Source organism: Sminthopsis crassicaudata, chromosome 2, assembly GCF_048593235.1.
Source record: "Sminthopsis crassicaudata isolate SCR6 chromosome 2, ASM4859323v1, whole genome shotgun sequence".
NCBI classification, from domain to species: domain Eukaryota; kingdom Metazoa; phylum Chordata; class Mammalia; order Dasyuromorphia; family Dasyuridae; genus Sminthopsis; species Sminthopsis crassicaudata.
The window spans coordinates 90335702-90357530 of NC_133618.1; the positions used below are offsets into that span (position 1 = coordinate 90335702).

The window sequence follows — 21829 nt, forward strand, 5'->3', positions numbered from 1 at the left end:
AATCAATCTGATTATTTCATCTCCTCTTAGCTAATAAAGTCATTTTAATCCAGTGGTTTCCTATTGCTTTTAGGATAAAATATACAATCTTCTGTTAAGCTTTTAAAAACCTTCACAACCTGCCACCTTCTTCCCAATTGTCCTTCAGTTTACTACTACTCTTTCTGTATTATATAATCCAACAACATCAACCTTTTGCTGTTTCTCATACTCAACCCTACCTTTTCAGTAGTGGTCTCCCACACCCAGAATGCTCATCTTCTTCATCACTGTCTCCTGCCTTTCCTGCCTTCCTTCTCAAGAAAGCCCAAATCCTACCTTCTTTGAGGCTTTTCTCAGTCCTTTGGTCTTCCTTTCCATTGAAAGTATCTTCCTTCTGAGATTATTTCTTATTAAAATTTACATATCGTGTATATATACACACAGTCATTTTCATGCTCTCTCTCTCAATAGAATGTGAATTCTTTGAGGGCTGACTGTTTTTTGCCTCTTTGTACTTACATTACTTGGCATAGTGCTTTATACATAGTAAACACTTAAGTGCTGTGATAATGATTATGATGATGACTACAGATGATAAATTCTAAGCCAAGTGTTTTTTTATGTAAAAAAGTATTTTATTTTTTCAAATTATGTATAATTTTCAAAATCCATTTATTTTAAGATTTAGAGTTCCAATTTTTTCTCCTTTCTCCCGTTTCAAAACAGCAAACAATCTAAGTTATGCATGTACAATCATGTTAAATGTATTTCCACATCAGTCATGTTGTGAAAGAAGAATCAGAACAAAAAGAAAACACAAACACACACACACACACACACACACACACACACACACACACACACACACACACACACACACATATACTCAAACCCAAAGAAAGTGAAAATAGTATGCTGTGATCTGCATCAGGATTCCACCAGTTTGTTTTCTGATGTGGATAGCATTTTTTATCATGAGTCTTTTGGAATGGAATTCTTTTGGAATTGTCTTGGATCATAATTGAAAGATGAACAATGTTGCTATTACTGTGTATAATATTCTAATTCTGTTCATTTTATTCAATATCATTTTATGTTGTCTTTCCAAGTTTTTCTGAAATCTGCCTTCTTAAACCATTCTTGTACCATGAACTTGCTGATGAACTCCATCTCAGAATAATATTTTTAACTGTGTAAAATAAAATACATGGGATTAAAAGGCAAACCAACTATAATGAAAAAAAACATAACATTTTCCCATCCTAGTTCATGGGAATCCTTGAAGTCTATCCACATACCCTGTGGTGGTACATGGACTCTAAATTTAGAACCCCCTGAAAAGCAAAGCCCATATTTACGATTATGTGTCTTCAACAAAGTGTCTGAGGACATGATATAGCTGATTAATAAATACCTGTTAAATAAATGAGTTTATTGTCCTCTCTCATCCTCTCTACAACCCTTTCATGATTCAACAGATTTTTCTGAAGGGGAATTAGAAGTCTTAAGCTAAAGAATAAGCTTTATCTACTTAAATCATTTAATCCTTTTACAAGTGGTCTGAAATTATCTTCAGAGTACTAAATAAATCTTTTTAAACAATTTCAAATTGGAATCAACAACTGAGGTCTTTAGTAAAGATTTTCTAATGTAATTTTTGTTTTACTTTAAAAAGGAGTGGGAGATCTCACTTAAACTGGGCTAAACCTGGAAAGTAAATAGTGACTGAAATAACCCACAGAACAGGAAGTGTTAAATTAGCCTTTCTTGGTATTACTTCATAGAAAATTTATTTAATTTAACTATTTACTAGTTTAAGAAAGCTAAATAGTACTTTTAAGTAAACCAGCTGTAAAGAATTGCCTAGTGGGATGAATATGACATAGCCAAGAAAATGCTTATTTGAAAGTATTAGTTGTTTTTATATAACAAAAATATTAGATTAGAAGCTGAGAGGAATAACTAACATGTTAGATGACAGATAGGATGGTGGGGGTAACTAAGTAGCACAGTGAATATAGTGGTGGGCCTGGAGTCAGGAAGATTCATCTTCCTGTGTTCAAATCTTATCTCAGATATCTACTGGCTGTTATCCTGGAGAAGTCACTTAAGCCTCAGTTTCCTCATCTATAAAATATGCTGGAGAAGGAAGGATATGGTAAATTACTTCAGTATCTTTGCCAGAAAATTCCAAATGGGATCACGAAGAGTAGGACATGACTGAACAACAACAAAGATGAAATTTGGTAGATATAAGTACAAATTTTTCATGTGAATTCTAAAAATACTGTTGTTCAGTTGTGTTAATAAATGTTAATGGAATTGAATTGAACTAGGGATGATGAGTGGACGTTCTCCTTAGTACTGATGCCTTTCATTATGAATCATTTACATTATAAATATGGTCTTTATTGTACATATGTATTTATTGTCCCTCCCACTACACTGTGATCTTATTGACAGCAGGGATTTTTTTTTCTCTATATTTTTATTATTCAGTTGTTTCAATCTTGTCTGATTCTTTGTGATTCCATTTTGGGGTTTTCTTGTTAAAGATATTGGAGTGGCTTGTATTCTCTTTTTTAAAAAGTTTATATATTGGTTTTCAAAATTTACTTTTTTATGAGTTTGACTTCCATTTTTTTCTCCCTTTCTTCCTACTCCTATCAGTCAAATAAAAACAAGCAAGCAAGCAAACTGATAGTTATACATGTACAATGATATTAAATATATTTCTATATTAGTCATATTGTGAAAGAATCAGAAAAAATGTAATTTACCTTTTTTTTGCCTTCCTTTCCCTCTCCTCTCAGTATAATCCTTTTTCTACCCCTTAATTTTTTAATATCATCATATTAAAGCCAATTTATACCCACATCATCTGTCTATGTATACCTTTTCTACTATCCTAATAAAGATACAGTCATCAAGAGTACAAGTATCATCTTCCTATGTAGGGATATAAACAGTTTAACCTTTAAATAACATATCTTGTATATATATAAAGATACTTGTATCTTTATTATATTATATTTTATATATATATAAATATATGTATTTATATATATTATATATACTTTTTAATTTATTATTATATTATTATTTTTATTATTATTATATTATTTTTATATTATTATATTTTATATTTTTATATTATTATATTATAAAATATATTATATATTATATTATTTATTATTATATATATAAATATATATATGTTTATATATATTATATATACTTGTGTATATATAAAGATACAGTCATCAAGAGTTACAAGTATCATCTTCCTATGTAGGGATATAAACAGTTTAACCTTTAAATAACAATGTTGTTATTTCTTATTTACCTTTTTATGCTTCTTTTGAGTTTTATATTTGAAGATTGAATTTAAAAGTATAGGTCTGTTAAAGTATAGGTCTTTTCACGAGAAATGATCAAAGTCATTTCATTGAATTTCCATCTTTTCCCCTGAAAGATTATACTCAGTTTTACTGAGTAGTTAATTCTTGGTTGTTTTTCAAGCTCCTTTGCCTTTCAGAATATCATAGTCCAGGCCCTCTCATCTTTTTTTTTTTTTTTTTTTCCCCCCCTGAGGCTGGGGTTAAGTGACTTGCCCAGGGTCACACAGTTGGGAATGTTAAGTGTCTGAGATCAGATTTGAACTTGGGTCCTCCTGAATTCAGGGCTGGTGCTCTATCCACTGCACCACCTAGCTGCCCTGGCCTCTCATCCTTTACTGTAGAAGGATCTACATCTACCTCTTTGCTGCTAAGTCCTGACTAATTTTTTGTTTGACTGTAGCTCATTGATATTTGAATTGTTTTTCTGGCTGCTCACATTATTTTCTCTTTGACCTAGTAATTTTGTAATTTAATACAATATTCCTTCAAGTTTTCATTTTATGATCCATTTCAGGAAGTGACTGATGACTGATGTCTTCTTCCTTTTTTAATAATAGCTTTTTGTTTTCAAAATACATGCAAGATAATTATTTTTCTCCCTCTTCTCCCTCTTCCCCTAAATAGCAAATAATGCAATATAAGTTAAATGTGCAATTCTTCTAAACATATTTTCACATTTATCATACTGCACAACAAAAATCAAATCAAGGGAAAAAAAAATAAGAAAGGAAAAAAACAAGCAAGCAAACAACAAAAAAAGGTGAAAATGCTATATTCTGATCCATACTCAGTTCCCAGAATTCTCTTTCCATCATAAATCTATTAGAATTGGCCTGAATCATCTCACTGCTGAAAAGAGCCGTGTGATGGATTCTTTCAATGACTATTTTATTCTGTGGTTCAGGGATATCAGGGCAGTTTTGCATGATGATTTCTTGAAGGCGCTGTCCAGGTCTTTTTTTGATCATGGCTTTCATGATCTCTCCCGGATCTATTTTTCCAAATTGGCATTTCATGTTTTCTTCTATTTTTTTTCCATTTTTTTGACTTTGTTTGACTGATTCTTAATATCTCATGGAGCTATTATCTCCTATTTACCCAATTCTAGTTTTTAAGTTGTGATTTTCCTCAGTTAGTTTTTGTACCTTCTCTTCCATTTGGGTAATTCTACTTTTGAAGGAGTTGTTTCCTTCGATCGATTTTTGTCCTTTCTTTTCCAAGCTCTTGACTTGGCCATCTCCCATTTCTTTTCCTAATTTTCCTTCTACTTCACTTATTTGACTTTTAAAGAACTTTTTAAGCTCTTCCAAGGTGTTTTGGGCTTGAGAATAATTCATTACCCCCCTCCCCCCCCCCCCCCCGTGAGGTTTCATATGTAGGCATTCTGTCCTCTTCTAAGTTGGTGTTTTGAGCTTTCCTGTTACTCTATTAGCTTTCTATGATCAAAGCTTTTCTTTTCTTTTTCTTTTTTTTAAGTACTTATTTCATTACTTTTTTTTTTATTTCATTACTTTTTCATTACTTTTTATTTCATTTTTTTTTTTTTTATTTCATTACTTTTAAAGCTGACCTTTGCTCCTGGAGTACAGAGGGTGCAAGAAATACTCAAGACATACTTGTTCATTTCCTTTGGAAAATTTTTTACTTTAAATTTTTTATGATCTGTTTGTGCTGTTCAGTCACATCTGGCTCTTTCTGCCTCCGGGGACCACAGACCGCCAGGACTGTGCGCGGAGTTTTCTTGGCAAAGACTCTGCACTCGTTCGCCATTTCCTTTTCCACTGGACTAAGATTCAGCCGCACTGAGCGGGATCCCAACCAAGGCAACAATCACCATAGGTAGAGGATAAATGGGAGGTTTTATCTACAGAAAACTCCCCTATTGTACAGAAGGGAAAACTGAGCGTCTTGGGCAGAATTTGAACTCAGAGCTTGCTGACCTCGATCTACCTAGACATCAGAATGTGCCGATAACATGGCTCCGTTTTCTGGGACGCCAGAAGCAGAGATCCGCACGCCATCGAGGTGCATCGCTCCTATTTCCCGCAGGAAGCCCGGAACCTCTGCAACCCATCCCACTTCCCGTCACGGGAGAGGAAGGGGAAGGACAGCAGAAGCTCTCCCGGAGCTTCGCCCCCAGCCTCTGGCTTTGATCTAGGAGCGGAGAACCTTCTGTGTAGGGACGCGCGTCACCGAGCCGCAGCTTCTGAGCGGCTTGTGATTGGTTGCTTCTAGCCGCGTCCTCCCCGCCCCCCGTTGGGCATAGCTAGATTCTGATTGGACCGCCAGGTTAAAGCATCGGGGAAGGCGGGAAAGAGGCGGGCCGGCGCGGGGTCAAGCGGGGTCGCCGGCTGCTGCTGGCGGGAGATTCCAACATGGCGGTGCAGCCGAAGGAAGCGCTGGTTATGGACAGCCAGGCTGAGTGTAGCTTCGTCCGCTTCTTCCAGTCCATGCCGGCGAAGCCACTCACCACCGTGCGCATCTTCGACAGGGGCGATTATTACACCGCGCACGGCGATGACGCGCTGTTGGCCGCCCGGGAAGTGTTCAAGACCCAGGCGGTCATCAAGTATATCGGGGTGACTGGTAAGGGCCACTTGGCAGGAGGTCGGGAGTACCTTCCCTTGCCTGGCCTGGGGGATGGGAACGGGGGTCCGGGGACTGTAGAGAAAATGCTCGCCGGGCCTATCCTCCTCCGAGCGCATCCCCAGCCTCCTGGCCCTGAGAACACGCCCCTTCTAAGAGTCACCATTAAAATCTGTGCATCCCTCCTCACGACCCCCCGGGGTGCACTGAGTACTCCCGTCTCCTCTTCCTGTCCTATTTTTCCGGAAAAGCCCTCGCCTTGTTGGGTTTTGAACCCAGATCCTCTACCAAATTCCCTCAGATTCTACTGCTTTGTGTACAGCGCGGAACTAAGCTGGGGGGAGGGGATATGCAAAAATCTGCGAGATGCCCAGCCCTCAGGGCCCTTCCTCTGGGTCTTCTCTCCGCAATCCGCCCCTCCACCTTAAAGCGCTAAATCTGAATGCAAGATTTCTGAAAAGGGAGCTTGTGGAATTATAGTTAAGTCATCGTGTCCTGTAGTGGTTTCTTTTTTTTTTTTAATTATAGAATTTTAGAACTCAGACCTTAATGATCATTCCATCCAGTCCCTTCAAGAAAGCTTGGCTAAGAAACGTCTTTTATCAGACTTGGTGCCCCGATTTAGGGTTCGGAACAGGGTCAGTCCTGTTGAGTGGAAGGAATTAGTTCTAACTTTAATGAGGTTCTTACTGCTTTGCTTCTTATCATATTGATTGCATACATTGCTTAACTTTACTGGACCTCAGGTTTCTTATCAGTAAAATGAGTGGGTTAGATGAAATCCTTCCGGGGCTTTTCCAGTTCTAAAACTCAGAATTGTTCAAATGTTTTTGTTTTTTTTCCAAGTACCTATTATCTCTAAAATCTTCATCTCAAATTCATCTCCTTCTGATTACACTAATGATTTGATCCATTTCAACTTTGCTGATTTTTAAGTGGTTAGCTGAAAGTTTAAACAGTTTTTTTTATTTTTTAAAGTTATTATTAAATTTTTTTTTTTAGTAATTCATCTACTTTCTAAGTATAAACGTCATTACATAAAAATAGTGCTTTATGAATATCTCATCCCAGCCACAACACCCTGCAGAAGTCAGTGCTGTTATTATCCTCATTTTTACAGAGGAGGAAACTGAGACTGGTAGAGGCCAAGAGACTCTCCCAGACTCACAAAGCTATTAAATGCCTGAGACCAGATTTGAATTTAGGTCTTTCTGGTTTCATCTGGTCTGTTCTCTAGGTTCTACATCCAAATACTAGTCTTGGAGGAAATTTGGTAGTATAGTATTCTTATAAGGAGTATTGATATTCTGTAGAGAGTATTAGTATGTATTGTTTAGTATTAGTGTAGGAGTGAAGAATAAATATTTTTACATATTATAACTTCTTGTAGCTGTCCAGATAGTTTTAGTTTCATTGTAGACTAGGGTAAGCTTAATAAGCTTATCAAAATTTACAGCATAGCTGGTTTTTCATCAGTCTCTTATTCCCTTCAGTTTATCTCTGAATCATATTCTCTGAATCCCCATGACTATTTATTTACTCCTAGAGTTTTCTTAGAAGACTGTATTTTTCCTTTAATTCTTTCAGTCAGACTTCAGTTACTGTGAGCAATGTCTTAGTTCTTTAATCTTTGTTATCATCTGAATCCAGCAGGTACTAGGTGGTCTGAATAAATGTTTGTTGAATGCTATTACTTATTTTATTACTGTTATTTTGGCCTGGGCTCCGATTTCATTGTAGAAATTCCAAGCAGGGAAATTTACTTTTTTGATTCTAATAGGCCATATCTTGAAACTTAATGTTTACAAAGTTGCTTAGAGCACTGAGGTTAAACACTTTTCTGGATTAAAACTTGATTTTGAAGCTTGCTCTTTTAAGTACTACTCCTTAGTATTATCAGTGTTACACAGTTACTTAGTAACCAGAAATATAAGATGGAGTGACTGGGCTGTTTTGGTAAATTAACTAATTGAGAATTTGTAATTTAAAGATGATTGTGAAACTCCAGTTGTGTCAAGTAAGAGCAAACTGAAGTGTAGTTCTTTCAACATGTTAATGGGGAAATGCTTAAATTAGTTGATTCTTTGGTGAAAAGTTACATCTTGCCTATGAAGTATTTAGTAGGTATTATGTAAGTATAATAAAGACATTATAAACATGGTTAACTGAAGATTAGAAATTGGATGATAATGGCTGAATATGAAGGGGAACTGACCTCCCCCCCTTTTTTTAAATTAAAAATTTATTAACTGGGGCACCTAGGTGGCACAGTGGATAGAGCACAAGCTCTGAAATTGGGAGGACCTGAGTTCAAATTTGGTGTCTGACAGTTAATACTTCTTGGTTGTATGACCCTGGGCAAGTCACTTAACCCCAATTGCCTGGGGGGGAATCATTAAATTATGAAAATCTAGAAAAATCCCAGAAAATGGATAGTGTGTAAGAATGCTGGAAAACTTCATTGGGGCCAGGTTGTAAAAGACTTTAAATGCCAACTAGATCATTTGTTTTATTTGAAAACTTGGAGGGGAAACACTGCTCTGATCTGTACTTAGGAAGGTAACTGGCAGCTGTGTGAACAATGCATTTGAATAAAGCAATGGTCCCTAGAGGGAAGTTTTGGCCCTGTGGATTGAGACTGGGAATGTAGATTTTGCTTTGATTAAAATGAAGACACACTTTTCCTTCTCTAGCTCATTTTATAGATTAGTTAGTTCTCAGGCCATTCCCCTCCCACCCAAAAAAGATACTTGTGTGCAGTTCTTTTACTATACCATTACTTTCCTGAATACTTTATTTCCGAAATGTATTTATTTTTGGAAGCTTTATTGATGCTTTATATTGTTAGAACAGATTAATTTCTGAGCATATTTTTTCCTTTTTCCATCAGGCTATAATTTAAAAAAAAAAAAAAAAAGGTAGAAGAAGCAATTCAAGGAAAACAACCACCTCATTAACCATGTCTCATACCATAGTTCTCTGTCTCTGCAAAGTGGGGATGAAGTATATTTTTTCAAGTCTTCTCTAGAGTCATTATTAGTCATTATATTTTATAGAATTTTGGCTTTCATTTTCTTATTTTTGTTTTACATATTTTTCTGGTACTCATCACTTTGTACCAGTAATCTTTTCCCTTGGTTTTCTGAATTTTTCCTTTGGATTATGGTACAAAATGTTGCATTATACCAATGAGCCACATTTTGTTTAGTTCAACCTCAGTTAATTTATAAGGGATTCATGTGATATTAGGGATTCATGAAACCTTTTCTGACCCCCATTTATAAAATAAGGGAATTGAATTAGATTTCTAATGACCTTTCTATCTCTGATCTCTTCTGAAAGTCTCCATTATTTAGCTTTCCTGCTTCAAGTTTCATTATATATATATGTATATGAAAGATCTGCCCAGCCCTAGTTTATGCGACATTCACTATAATGTATCAGATTAAAAGATGGGTGGAAATTTCACAAGTTTTTTGCCCCTATCTCTTGGCTCATATACACTAGCATAATGCAGGTTTTCTTATGAACTATTTCTCTTATAGTAATTTGTTAGTTCAAGTTTTAGGGAGTAATAGAGTTTATCAAGACTTTCTTTCAAAAGCAACTATTGGATTAATTTCATTTATGGGACCTACTTACGAGTACTGATTTTTAAGATCTACTTTTGATTCCAGAAACTTCTGTTCCTATGCCCAAAATACTCTCCCTTAATATTTCTATTCCCTAGGCGCCTCTGTGGCCTATCTAGAATTCGACTTTTGACTGGAAGTCTTTCTTAGTTCTTCTGTCATCTCCAGTCTATCCTGTACATAGCTTGTTTTCTATAAATGTTTGCATGCTGTCTCCCCCATTAGATTATGAGTTCTTTAAGAATGGAAACTGCCTTTTTTTATATAGCTAGGCATTTACCACAGTGTCTGGCACATAATAAATACTTACTAAATCTTTATTGTGGCATAGAGGTACCTGTATTCTCCCAAGCTATTCCATTGATTGCAAGCCCTAGCAAATACTCCTATAGTCATATAATTCCTAGTTCCATTGTGGGCCCTTCAGACAGACCACTATTGATTATCAGCAATTAGTTCATCTCCAGAAAATTTGTGATGTGATATTGGATTTTTTTATGGCCACTGCGGCTTGGAAGAACAATGGTACTATATGTGCCAGAGGAAGGCATTCACTGTTGAAATGATGGCTTTCTGGACTTTCAAGTAGGATGAGTTTCACATGTGACAGAAGAATAGGGTTAACAATTTATGGGCTAAGAATTTTTGTAAATCATGCTAAATACTTTTTGTCTGATTATATTTGTTTTCGAAGTAATGTAACTTGAAATTTCAAATCTTTATTATTTTGATTTGTGAGAACTTGAACTTTTTTCTTTCAGCATTTTGTCTGTATACAATTCCAAATTAACTTAAAAGTATGCTATTTCTCTTTTTTTCTTTAGGTTCAAAAAAATTGGAAAGTGTTGTGCTTAGTAAAATGAATTTTGAATCTTTTGCGAAAGACCTCCTCTTGGTTCGTCAGTATAGAGTTGAAGTTTATAAGAATAAAGCTGGGAGCAAGGCCACCAAGGAGAATGATTGGCATGTGGCATTCAAGGTAATTTTTTTCTTGCACAGAAAATTAGAAAGAAAACCTCACAATTACAGTGCTGCTACCTGTACCTATATTTTCTGTGGCAACAGTGGTTCAGTTTTTCGGTAGAGAGGGCCAGACTACAGCAATAGAGTTAGTGGTGGAAAGGAGAGGGAAAAGGGAAAGAATTTTCAGCAAAGTATTGTCTGGGAAAAGACAGACACTTGGGAAATGAAACAGTACCTGCATTTATGCCAGTGGGAAGATGAATCTCAGTTCCTAAATTCCTAAATAAGGGTAACTTTTAAGTCAGGAATTCATAAAGTTGGCTTATGTCTAAACTGCCATATATGACAATCTGCGTACTTAAGAGTGGAAATGTTAGATTTAATGTAACTTATTTGATTGTGATGGGAAAGGACATAGCAAATGACTCCCATATCTTTGTCAGGAAAGCTCAAGAATAGTATGATCCACAGAGTCATGAAGACTTGGATCTGACTGTATCATTTGAACAACAATTTTATTAAACGACTTATTTGTTTATTTTTCACTTAGATCTCAGAATACTCATTATTTCTCTTGGAATATTGGAATTATTTGTCCTCATAGGGTCATTTTGTTAAAGCTTAATATAGTTACTGTGGTCACTTGTTAAAAAGAGGAGGTGAGTTACAGAGTTCAGCTTTGAGTGAGGAAGTAATAATGGCCTTGATTCCCACTGACTACCACATAGTAGTCTAGCAGTTAAAAAAAGATGTGTTTGTGACATCCTATGGGCTTTTCTAATTGAATAGTAAGTAGACTAAAATTGAACTCTTAGGTACAAAGTTGCTCTTTAATCATATTGTTGTTAGGTTCTTACTAAGTGCATTAGCACTTAGTAAGAACCTAACATATTGTAATTCAAAATACCTATAGTTATGGTAGAATTTCATGTAACATGAATTTGGATATTTTAAGGATTATATAAATTCCCTGAAACTTAGCTTTTTATAATGAAAGCTTTATAGAATATCTCTGCAATACTGGTAGCAAAAATTCCCATATATAGTCCTGTTTATAAAATATTTTGTCTACTGCAATTTGTGAAATGAACTGAGACTTGGGAGATTTTAAATGACTTTTGCATATCATCCCATTAATAATAATTTTTTAAAATGAGAGACAGGGAGGGTGGATTTGCAACTTTTATGCAGTTATTTTTCTGAGGAGAATATCTCTGAGCTGTGATTTCATTATTGTGGAAATGCTTCAGTGAGGCAACTCCCTCTACCTAGGGGGAAAGAAACTATATGTGAATATGTATATACACATAGAGACACACCCTCATTTGTCTACTGTCTTCCATTAAATTATTAAGTTGTAAATCACTGCCAAGATCCTTTTCATTGATAATCTAATAAAATTTTTTGGGGAGATAAGTTGGAATCATTTCTGTATTTTCAAGGATTTTATCTGAAAGAGCATTCTTATCCACATGAAGCAATCAGAGAAGGAGAATTTTCGGTTCTAGACCTCTCATAAAGGTTCTTCTAGTAGTCCTCTCAGTAACCACCTATGTGACACTGGGCAAGTCATTTAACATACCTCTGCTGTAGTTTCCTTCTCTAAGAGTATTGGATTTGGTTTATAAAGTTCTTCTAGTTCTAAAACTTTGATTATGTTCTGATATTTTAATAATAAATTTTGATGAAGTTTTTCAAGTGCTTCAAATGAGAATTTTCAATATTCTATTTTCCTCGATCTTTATTTAAATTTGTTCAAAAGCACTTGTAAAGTTGCTTGGCAAACAGCAGGTATTTGATGAATTTATTCTACTAATATTTCAAAATATTTTCTCTTATAGGATTTGTCACTAGGATTTGAATCATTTCAGTAGGAAAGTAAGGAACCCTATCATGAAGAGGGTAGAATATTTTCCTGAAAAACTTTTATCCTAAATTATGAAAGCATGTCTGAAAATAATATGATTAATACTTTGAGTACATTAGATATTTTCATTGGTAAAGTTGTTGGAGTGGGTCTTAGTTAATATTTATGCTTTGGTTCATATGGTTTGAAAAATTATTTATATCTGTTTTTATATCACTTGAATTTCCTAATATGCCTTTTCTTCCTCTGTCAGAGAACCATTCTTTTTAGCAAATTATAACAAGGAAAATTTTGTAAAACATTAAACAATGATATCAACAAAATCTAATCATATTTAATGTTCTACATTAATAGTTCCCTGCTTCTGCATTCTTGTATTTTTCTTTGGGATTAATCCAGGCCAAAATAATTTTATAGCATACATTTCTGATTATTAGCTGTCATTGGGTGTATTGTTTTCCTTATTTTCCTTTTTTCTCTTTGAATCAGTATATATAAATGTGCATTTTCCATTCCATGTAGGTCCCATAGCTTGTTTAGTCATTCCTCAATCTATTTACATTTCCTTTATTTTTAGTTTTTTGCTACCACAAAAAATGCTGTTTTGATGTATCTTAAATTTCTTTTCTAAAAAATTAATGTATTTACTTATTTAAAATATAAATGCAAAGAAAAAAATTGTATGTGCCCATTTCAAGAAAACAATACCATAGAAGACATGGTATTCATAATTGTCCATCTTTTCATTGCTCCTTTCAGGGTTTCTTTTGTTCTCTGTTGAGCACTTTTAATTTTATTTCCCTCCTCTGTGGATCCCTGCCCTCGCCTCCCCCAAGTGGCTACAGTTAAGGATGCCTATATTTGGGCACATACAATGCACATACACAAATATGGAAAACATATGTATGCATACATAGATATACCTGCACACACATACATATCTACATATACATACACAATATTGTTTTAACATGGTTGACATTTTATGTAGATTTCTCTCTTAATTATTTTAAGTTTGACTTTGAGATCAATAATTACTACCCTACTTTTTTTTTTTTCTCCTAATACATTTTACTTCTGGTCATTGTTATTGTGTTTGTATATATCTCCTATTTCCTATCCCTGGTAACTCTGCTGTTTTACTTCTACCTGTTAACTTTCCTTGCTATCACTTAACTTCCCCACCACCCCAACCTTCCCCACTCCTTTTCCACCCTCTTTATCCCCTTCCCATTAATCTACCTACTTTATTTTATTCCCTTTAATCTATATATCCTTCTATACCCTGCCTAATCCTATTCCTCCCTTATTTCTATTTAGCTTTGGGAGGGTTTTTTCTTTAACCATTTACTAATGACAGTCTTAGAAATAAGCAGATTGTTCTTGAGTTCCTTGAGATTAGTCTTTGATGTTGATTCTTATATGTTAAATTTGCTATTCACAAAATCCTGAAAATCTAACAGTTTATTAAATGTCTATTTTTTCCCATTCAATATTATTATTAGTTTGCTGGAGAATAATGTTTTCCGGTTGCAATTCTAGTTCTTTTGATTGTCAATATGTATAGCATTTTAGGAGTGGTGGTCTTTTATGTAGCTACTGCTAAGACCTGGTAGCTGCCCAATTCTAATTTTTAAAGAATTGCTTTCTTCCTTAAGACTCTGAATTTCCTTAGTTGACTGTCCTTTCATAATCTTGTTTTTCTTGGATGATTCTTATTTATTTGTTTGTTTGTTCATTCATTTATTTATTTATTTTTAGTTTTTCCTCTGTCCTTATTTGATTTTTTTGGGAGGCAATTGGGGTTAAGTGACTTGCCCAGGGTCACACAGTTACAAAGTGTTAAGTGTCTGAGGCTAGATTTTGAACTCGGGTCCTCTTGAATTCACAGCCAGTACTCTATCCACTTCATCATCTTGCTGCCATGATTTTTAAAGGGACAGGAAAGGTCTTTTTTATTTCAATATCTTCTGTAGATGAACACTGATCTTCCCAATTCCTATAACAACTTTATATGGTTGGGTTTTGCCTGCTCTTATTTATTTATTTTAAAATAAATTTATTAATTTATTTTAATTTTTATTTATTCATTTTTTATTTAAATTCAATAAATTTATTAATAATAATTAACAAATTTATTTTTGCTTGTTTCTGTAATCACCTCTAGTCCTTGGGTGGGGGAAGGGATGGTGTCTCTGGCTTCACTTCTCTCCTCTGCTTGGAACCCCAAACCAAGAACTTGACCCTCATAAGTGCCTTCCTGCACTCAAATGTATGGGGTACTGGTTCCTTTTCTTCTTACAGTCTCAGCAGCACAGCTGGGCATGGTGTTCCTAATGAGCAGAGGTTCCCTCAATCTTCCCAGACTCACACCCCTGATTCTAAACACTGTTTTGAAGGTGAAAGCTGGCTTGCTGTTTAAGGGGAGCTAGTCTGGAGGTATTTCCTAGAATTGTTCATATTCTCTTCTGTTCCAAATATTATTTGTTTTTCATGGGTCTAGATTGGGCTTGAGATCTCATATTGCTCTGTTTGTGGGGGAAATCTGTAGATCTGATCCACTGTATCATTTTCTTGGAATTCTCTTCATCCTTGATAATCCTTGGTTGTATATGGGGAGGTGGGGTAATCCATTCCTCAACCTGGGTGAAAGGACATAGTCCTAGCCATCATTTTCTCTACCTAATTCTACATTTTTTCCCAGAATGGGTTGGACAAATTCATAGCTTTGCCATCTTTTCCAGTTTTATTGACTTGAAGTGGAACTGTAGACTGTTGGTGTGTATGTGTTTTGTGTGTGTGTATTGTATTTCTCTTATTAGTGATTTGGAGCAGTCTTTCATATTATTTTTTATACTTTATGGTCCTTGTGAGAATGGTATGTTCATATCCTTGGACACTGTATCCCTTTGGAAATAGCTTTCCTAAAATATTTTATATAGTTTAGATATGTACCATTGTCAGTAATTTGAAGCAAAGATTTTTTTTTCCCCCCTCTCGGTTTGCTTCCTTTTTTGGGTGATTTCTTTGCTTTTATAAAAAAATTTTAGCTACATGTATGTAACTAAAATTGGTTATTTTATCTTGTTTATGCTAATTGGTTCTAAAAAGAAGTTTAAAAGTGTTTTTTTTAATAATTTTCTTTTTGTTTGTTTTCAGGCTTCACCAGGCAATCTTTCCCAGTTTGAAGAAGTTCTCTTTGGCAGCAGTGATATGTCATGTTCCGTTGGTGGTGTAGGTGTAAAGCTGTCTATTGTTGATGGCCAAAGATTAGTTGGGGTTGGGTATGTTGACTCCATACAGAGGAAACTAGGACTGTGTGAGTTTCCAGACAATGATCAATTCTCCAATCTGGAAGCTCTGCTGATTCAGATTGGCCCAAAGGAATGTGTGCTACCTGGAGGTGAAACTGCTGGGGACATGGGAAAACTGAGGCAGGTAAGAAAGGGGGAAAGAGTTCATGCTAATTTTTTTTTTTTTTCTTTCTTTTTCTGAGGCTGGGGTTAAGTGACTTGCCCAGAGTCACACAGCTAGGAAGTGTTAAATGTCTGAGACTAGATTTGAACTCAGGTCCTCCTGAATTCAGGGCTGGTGCTCTATCCACTGCGCCACCTAGCTGCCCCTCATGCTAATTTTTAAAAATTCAGTTTTATTTTATTTTCAGCTCCAATTTTTTTCCCTCGTCCCTCCCCCAACGATTGAGAAGATCCCCCCTCCTCCGCCTCCAACAAAATCCAAAGCTCATTACAAATATGTATAGCTATTCAAAATACATTTTCACATTAGCAATGTCCATCCAGATAGAAGGAAAGGAAGGAAAAGAAAATATGCTTTATTCTGCACTCTGAATCTGTCACCTTTCTATAGAAAGAGGGTAACATGTTTCATTAGGAATCCTTTAGAATTGTGGTTGATCATTGTGTTGAGCAGAATTTCTAAATGACTTAATACTAATGAAGTATAACAACAACAAAAATCTAAAACTCTTAGAAAAGAGCACCATTTAGAGAAAACCCAGAACAAAAAAGGACCATTTGTTTGCTCTAATTATGTTTTATAAAAATATTTTTTGAAATATTTTAAGAACTGATCATTTTAGCTCTGATTTCTCTAAAAAAGAGTGAGAGAGAGAAATCATTTTGGGTTGTGTTTTTATATATTTATGCCACTCATTACAGAATTAAGGCAAGGAAGAGAAGCACCTTAACTATATTAAAGCAATTATAACTGGGATAATTTAATTGATATTCTATAAGCTTAAATTAAATAATCAGTTTGTTTTTAAAAAGTTGACAAATTTTGTTTTTCAGTAAAATCATTAGGAGGGAACACATTTGTATTTTTAAAAATAGGTTATTGAGAGAGGAGGAATTCTGATCACAGAGAGGAAGAAAACGGACTTTTCAGCAAAAGATATCATTCAGGACCTCAACCGTTTGTTGAAAAGCAAAAAGGGAGATCAAGTGAATAGTGCTGTATTGCCTGAGATGGAGAATCAGGTATGTAAATTAAATGTGTGGATTTATTTTTAAGTCAAAGTGTCATTTTTCTAGTGAAAGACTCTTAACACATTAACTTTATATCCATTGCAAATAATATTTGCTGTCATCATTGAATTGGGGAGCCTTAGGGATAAGTCTGTGTTTGAAAAGAGAGAAAAGTAGATATTTATGTATCACCACAAAATTAATGTGGAAATAGCGGTTCTACTTTTTTTTTTTTTTTTTGGCAAGGCAGTTAGGATTAAGTGTTTGCCCAGGGTCAGGAAGCTAATGTTAAGTGTCTGAGAATGGATTTGAACTCAGGTACTCCTGACTTCAGGGCTGATGTTCTATATACTGTCCTTTCTACTTTCTTTAAATGAAACTTAAGTAGTTTTACAGCCATTAAAATTTTTCAAGCCACAATATTTCTTCTATTTACAGCATGATTAGAGTCTGGTCCATTTTGAAAATATTTTGTTCATCTCTTTTGTCATAGCATGCTCATTTGTAGAGATCCTGCTCCTGTTTCTTCTCATTTCCAGTGAGTCTTTACTTGGAATAAAGAATTGGTTAAGCAAAGATAACCAGTTCAGTAACATAGTGGCCTAATCTTATAGTGTGTATAACATTCTATGTATGATCCTTTTTTCAAGTGAGATCATCTGTTATGAATTAATTTTATTATGGTTTTATGAGGGAAGCACAGATTAACTTTTTTTTAATTTTTAAATTTTCATTTTTATTATAGCTTTTTATTTTCAAGATATATGCATGGTAATTTTACAGCACTGACAATTGCCAAGCCTTTTGTTCCAATTTTTCCCCTCCTTCTTCCCACATCCCTCCACCAGATGGCAGAATTGACCAATACATGTTACATATGTTAAAGTATAAATTAAATACTATATATCTATATATATATCTATATATATATATCTATATATATCTATATATATATATATATATACATATATATATATGTATATAAATATATATATCTATATATCTCTATCTATTATCTATATCTATCTATATATCTATCTATATATATATGTATATATATATATATATGTGTGTGTGTGTGTGTGTGTGTGTGTGTGTGTGTGTGTGTCCAAACAGCTGTTTTGCTGTACAAAAAGAATTGGACTTTGAAATAGTGTACAATTAGCTAGTGGTTCGTAGTCATCTCCCAGAGTTCTTTCGCTGGGCGTAACTGGTTCAGTTAATTTCACTCGACATCAACTCATGTAAGTCTCTCCAGGCCTTTCTGAAATCATCCTGTTGGTCATTACAGAATAACTTTTTTTTTTTTCTTTTTCTGAGGCTGGGGTTAAGTGACTTGCCCAGGGTCACACAGCTAGGAAGTGTTAAGTGTCTGAGACCAGATTTGAACTGGGGTTTTCTTAAATTCAGGGCTGGTGTTCTATCCATTGCGCCACCTAGCTGCCCCTGCAGAATAACTTTTAATGGCAATATTGGGTAGGTAGGAAAAATGCATCGGAATCAGGAAGATTCATCTTCGTGATTTCAGATTAGTCTCAGACACTTATTAGTCATATGACTTTGGGCAAATCACTTAAATATGTTTCTTCATCTGTAAAATGGGCTTGGAGAAGGAAATGACAAACTACTCTAGTATCTGCTAAGAAAACTCCAAATGGGGTCATGAATCACTGGACAGGACTGAAATAACTCAGCAATCACAACAAATGGTCTTAAGATGAGCTGCTGCTCAAGTTGTGCCAACAAATATCTTGTTTTGATTAAAATATTTTGAAGAGATTTAAGCTATTGTTGTAGCACTATTATCTTCTATTTTGAAAACATACACCTGATGTTGCTGCTTATTTTTAATTTTTTTTAATCATACTTTTTTCTTATCTTTTTTTTTACTTTCTCCTTCATTCCTAAATGTGGAATTATGATGTTAACTATTTGCTTCAAAGACAATATTAGATTGTTGTCTGTATTTTCATTTCTTTTAAACAATTGCTTTTACATTATACTAGAATAGCAACAGCATAGGTCTTTGGGATGCAATTAGAATTTTGCTGTTAGCAGTCTTGACGAGTTCTGTTTCTTTTGGATTAGAGGGGCACCAGGGAAAATCATTTTTAAAGTACTTCATTTACATATTTAGGTCTTATTTCTAATATATCCATCCCCCTGATGTACCCAGAAAGGTGGCCTTTATGATAGTAAATAAAAAAGAGCAGCTAGCCCTGGAGTCAGGAAGACCTGAGTTCAAATATGGCCTCAGATACTTAACACTCACTGTCAGTGTGATCCTAGGCAAGTTACAATTGCCTTGCTCCCCCCCCCCAAAAAAAAAAAATAGAGAAAAAAATTCAGCATTCACCAAACCTATACAACAAATAAAAGAGGGAGGAACCTTCTCATACCTTTTGGGTGGAATCAGACTTGTAATTTGTTTATTTTTAAATTTTTTTCCTCATCATTTATTGTATCACATTTATTGTGTATGTTGTTTTCTTGATTCTAGTTATTTTATTTATATCAATTCAGGTATGCCCTGCTATACTCTTTGTATTCTTTTCAACATTTCTTTTGCTGCAGGAATGTTACATATCATTCATGTATTATAATTTATGATATCAAATTTTTTCCCTCCCCCAAGATAGCAAGCAATGTGGTATAGGTTATATTGTATAATCATGTTAAACATTTCCACATTAGTCATTGTGGAAGAAAGTAGAAACAGAATGAGAGGGAAAACTACAAAGAGACAAAAACCAAAAAAAAAACCCACGAAAAAATAGTATGCTTAGGTGTGCATTCAGTCTTCATAGCATTTTCCATCAATTTGCAATTGTCTTGGATCATTGTATTGCTATAGAGAATTAAGTCAATCAATTGATTATAGCACAGAGTTGTTACTCTGTATAATGTTCTTCTGATTGTGTTCACTTTACTCAGCATCAGTTCAAGTCCAGGTTTTTTCTGAAATCTACCTGTTCATCATTTCTTATAGCATTCCATTACATTCATATACCATAACTTGTTCAGTCGTTCCCCAATTGATGGGTATTCTCTCAATTTCTAATTCTTTCCTACCACAGAAAAAGCAGATAGCTTAATTTGTTTAGTCATTCCTCAATTCAGACATGTTTTGTTTTATAGTTCTTTGCTACTACAAAAAGTAACACTATCAATATTTGTGGTGTCCTTTTCTTCTCTCTCCTCTAGACAGCAAGTAATCCAATACAGGCTAAATATGTGCAATTTTATAAACATATTTCCACATTTATCATGTCACAAGAAAAATCAGATTAAAAGGGAAAAAATTTTAGAAAATAAAAATAAGCAAGCAAACAACAATGGTAACAAAAGTGAAAATACTATGTTGTGATCCTCACTCAGTCCCCACAGTCCTTTCTCTGGATGCAGATGTCTCTTTTTATCACAAGTCTATTGGAATTGGCCTGAATCACCTCATTGTTGAAAAGAACAATATTGTTCATCATATAATCTTGCTGTTGCTGTGTACAATGTTCTTTTGGTTCTATTCACTTAGCATCAGTTCTTGTCAATCTCTTTAGGCTTCTTTGAAATCATCCTGCTAATTGTTTCTTATAGAAGAACAATAATATTCTATTACATTAATATACCATAACTTATGCAGCCATTCCCCAACTGATGGGCATCCACTCAGCTTCCGGTTTCTTGGCAGTATAAAAAAGGGCTGCTACAAACATTTTTGCACATGTGAGTCCTTTACCCCTTTTTGGGGATCTCTTTGAGATACACACCTAGTAGAGATACTCAAAGAGTGTGTGTGTGTGTATTAGTGTGCCAGTTTTCTTAGATCATCTCCAACATTTATCTTTATCTTTTTCTGTCAGTATAGCAAATTTGAAAAATGTGAAGGGGTACCTCAGTGTTGTCTTAATTTGTATTTCTCTAATCAATAGTGATTTAGAGCATTTTTTTATATGACTAGAAATGATTTTGATTTCTTCATCTGAAAATTGTCTGTTCATATCCTTTGATCACTTATCAGTTGGATAATGGCTTGTATCTTACAAATTTGAGTCAGTCCTCTATATTCTATATTTTAGAAATAAGGCCTTTATTAGAAACCTTGGATGTAAAATTTTTTTCCTTTTTTGCTTCCCTTCTAATCTTGGCTGCATTAGTTTTGTTTGTACAAAACTTCTTAATTTAACATAATCAAAATGATCTATTTTGTATTTCATAGTATTCTCTAGTTCTTTGACCATAAATTCCTTCCTTCTCCATAAATCTAATTTGTTTATAGTATCACCCTTTTTTTCTAAATCATGAACTCATTTCAATATTATCTTGGTATGGGGTGTTAGGTGTTGATCAGTACCTAGTTTCTGCCAAACTATTTTCCAATTTTCTCAGCAGTTTTTGTCATAGTGAGTTTTTGTCCCAGATGCTGGAATTTTTGGATTTATTAAACACTACATTACTACAGTCATTTACTGTTAGGTCTTGTGAACCTAATTTATTCCCCTGATATATTACTCTATTTCTTATGGCTTTTACTTTTAATTTTTCCTTGTGTTTCAGAAATCTTAATTTATAATTCTTTTAATTTTAGGTTGCAGTTTCATCATTGTCAGCTGTTATTAAGTATTTAGAACTTTTATCAGATGATACAAACTTTGGACAATTTGAACTGACTACTTTTGATCTCAACCAGTATATGAAATTGGATAATGCAGCCGTCAAAGCGCTTAACCTTTTTCAGGTAAAAAAAAAAAAAAAAAAAAAAAAGGGATCAAAAGGGCTACTTTGAGAATCGTAATTTTAATCAACTAGGACAGATATCATGAAAATCTTTTTTTGTGATTTATGATTTTTAAGAGCTGTTGTGGTGAAAATGCCACATGTAAGGGGTTTATTTGTGATGACCCTCTCAAATCT

At 34.4% G+C, this 21829-nt stretch overlaps 1 protein-coding gene across 1 annotated transcript in view; it reads left to right on the plus strand.

Moving 5' to 3' along the window:
• The first annotated feature begins 5708 nt into the window (after positions 1–5708).
• Positions 5709–21829, plus strand: part of MSH2 (mutS homolog 2) — a 60947-nt gene continuing 44826 nt past the window's right edge. Inside the window, exons 1-5 of the mRNA XM_074286776.1 lie at positions 5709–5969; positions 10426–10580; positions 15591–15869; positions 16784–16930; positions 21504–21653. Coding sequence (XP_074142877.1) covers positions 5759–5969; positions 10426–10580; positions 15591–15869; positions 16784–16930; positions 21504–21653 — 942 coding nt within the window. The 5' untranslated portion in view covers positions 5709–5758. The remainder of the gene's footprint in view (positions 5970–10425; positions 10581–15590; positions 15870–16783; positions 16931–21503; positions 21654–21829) is intronic.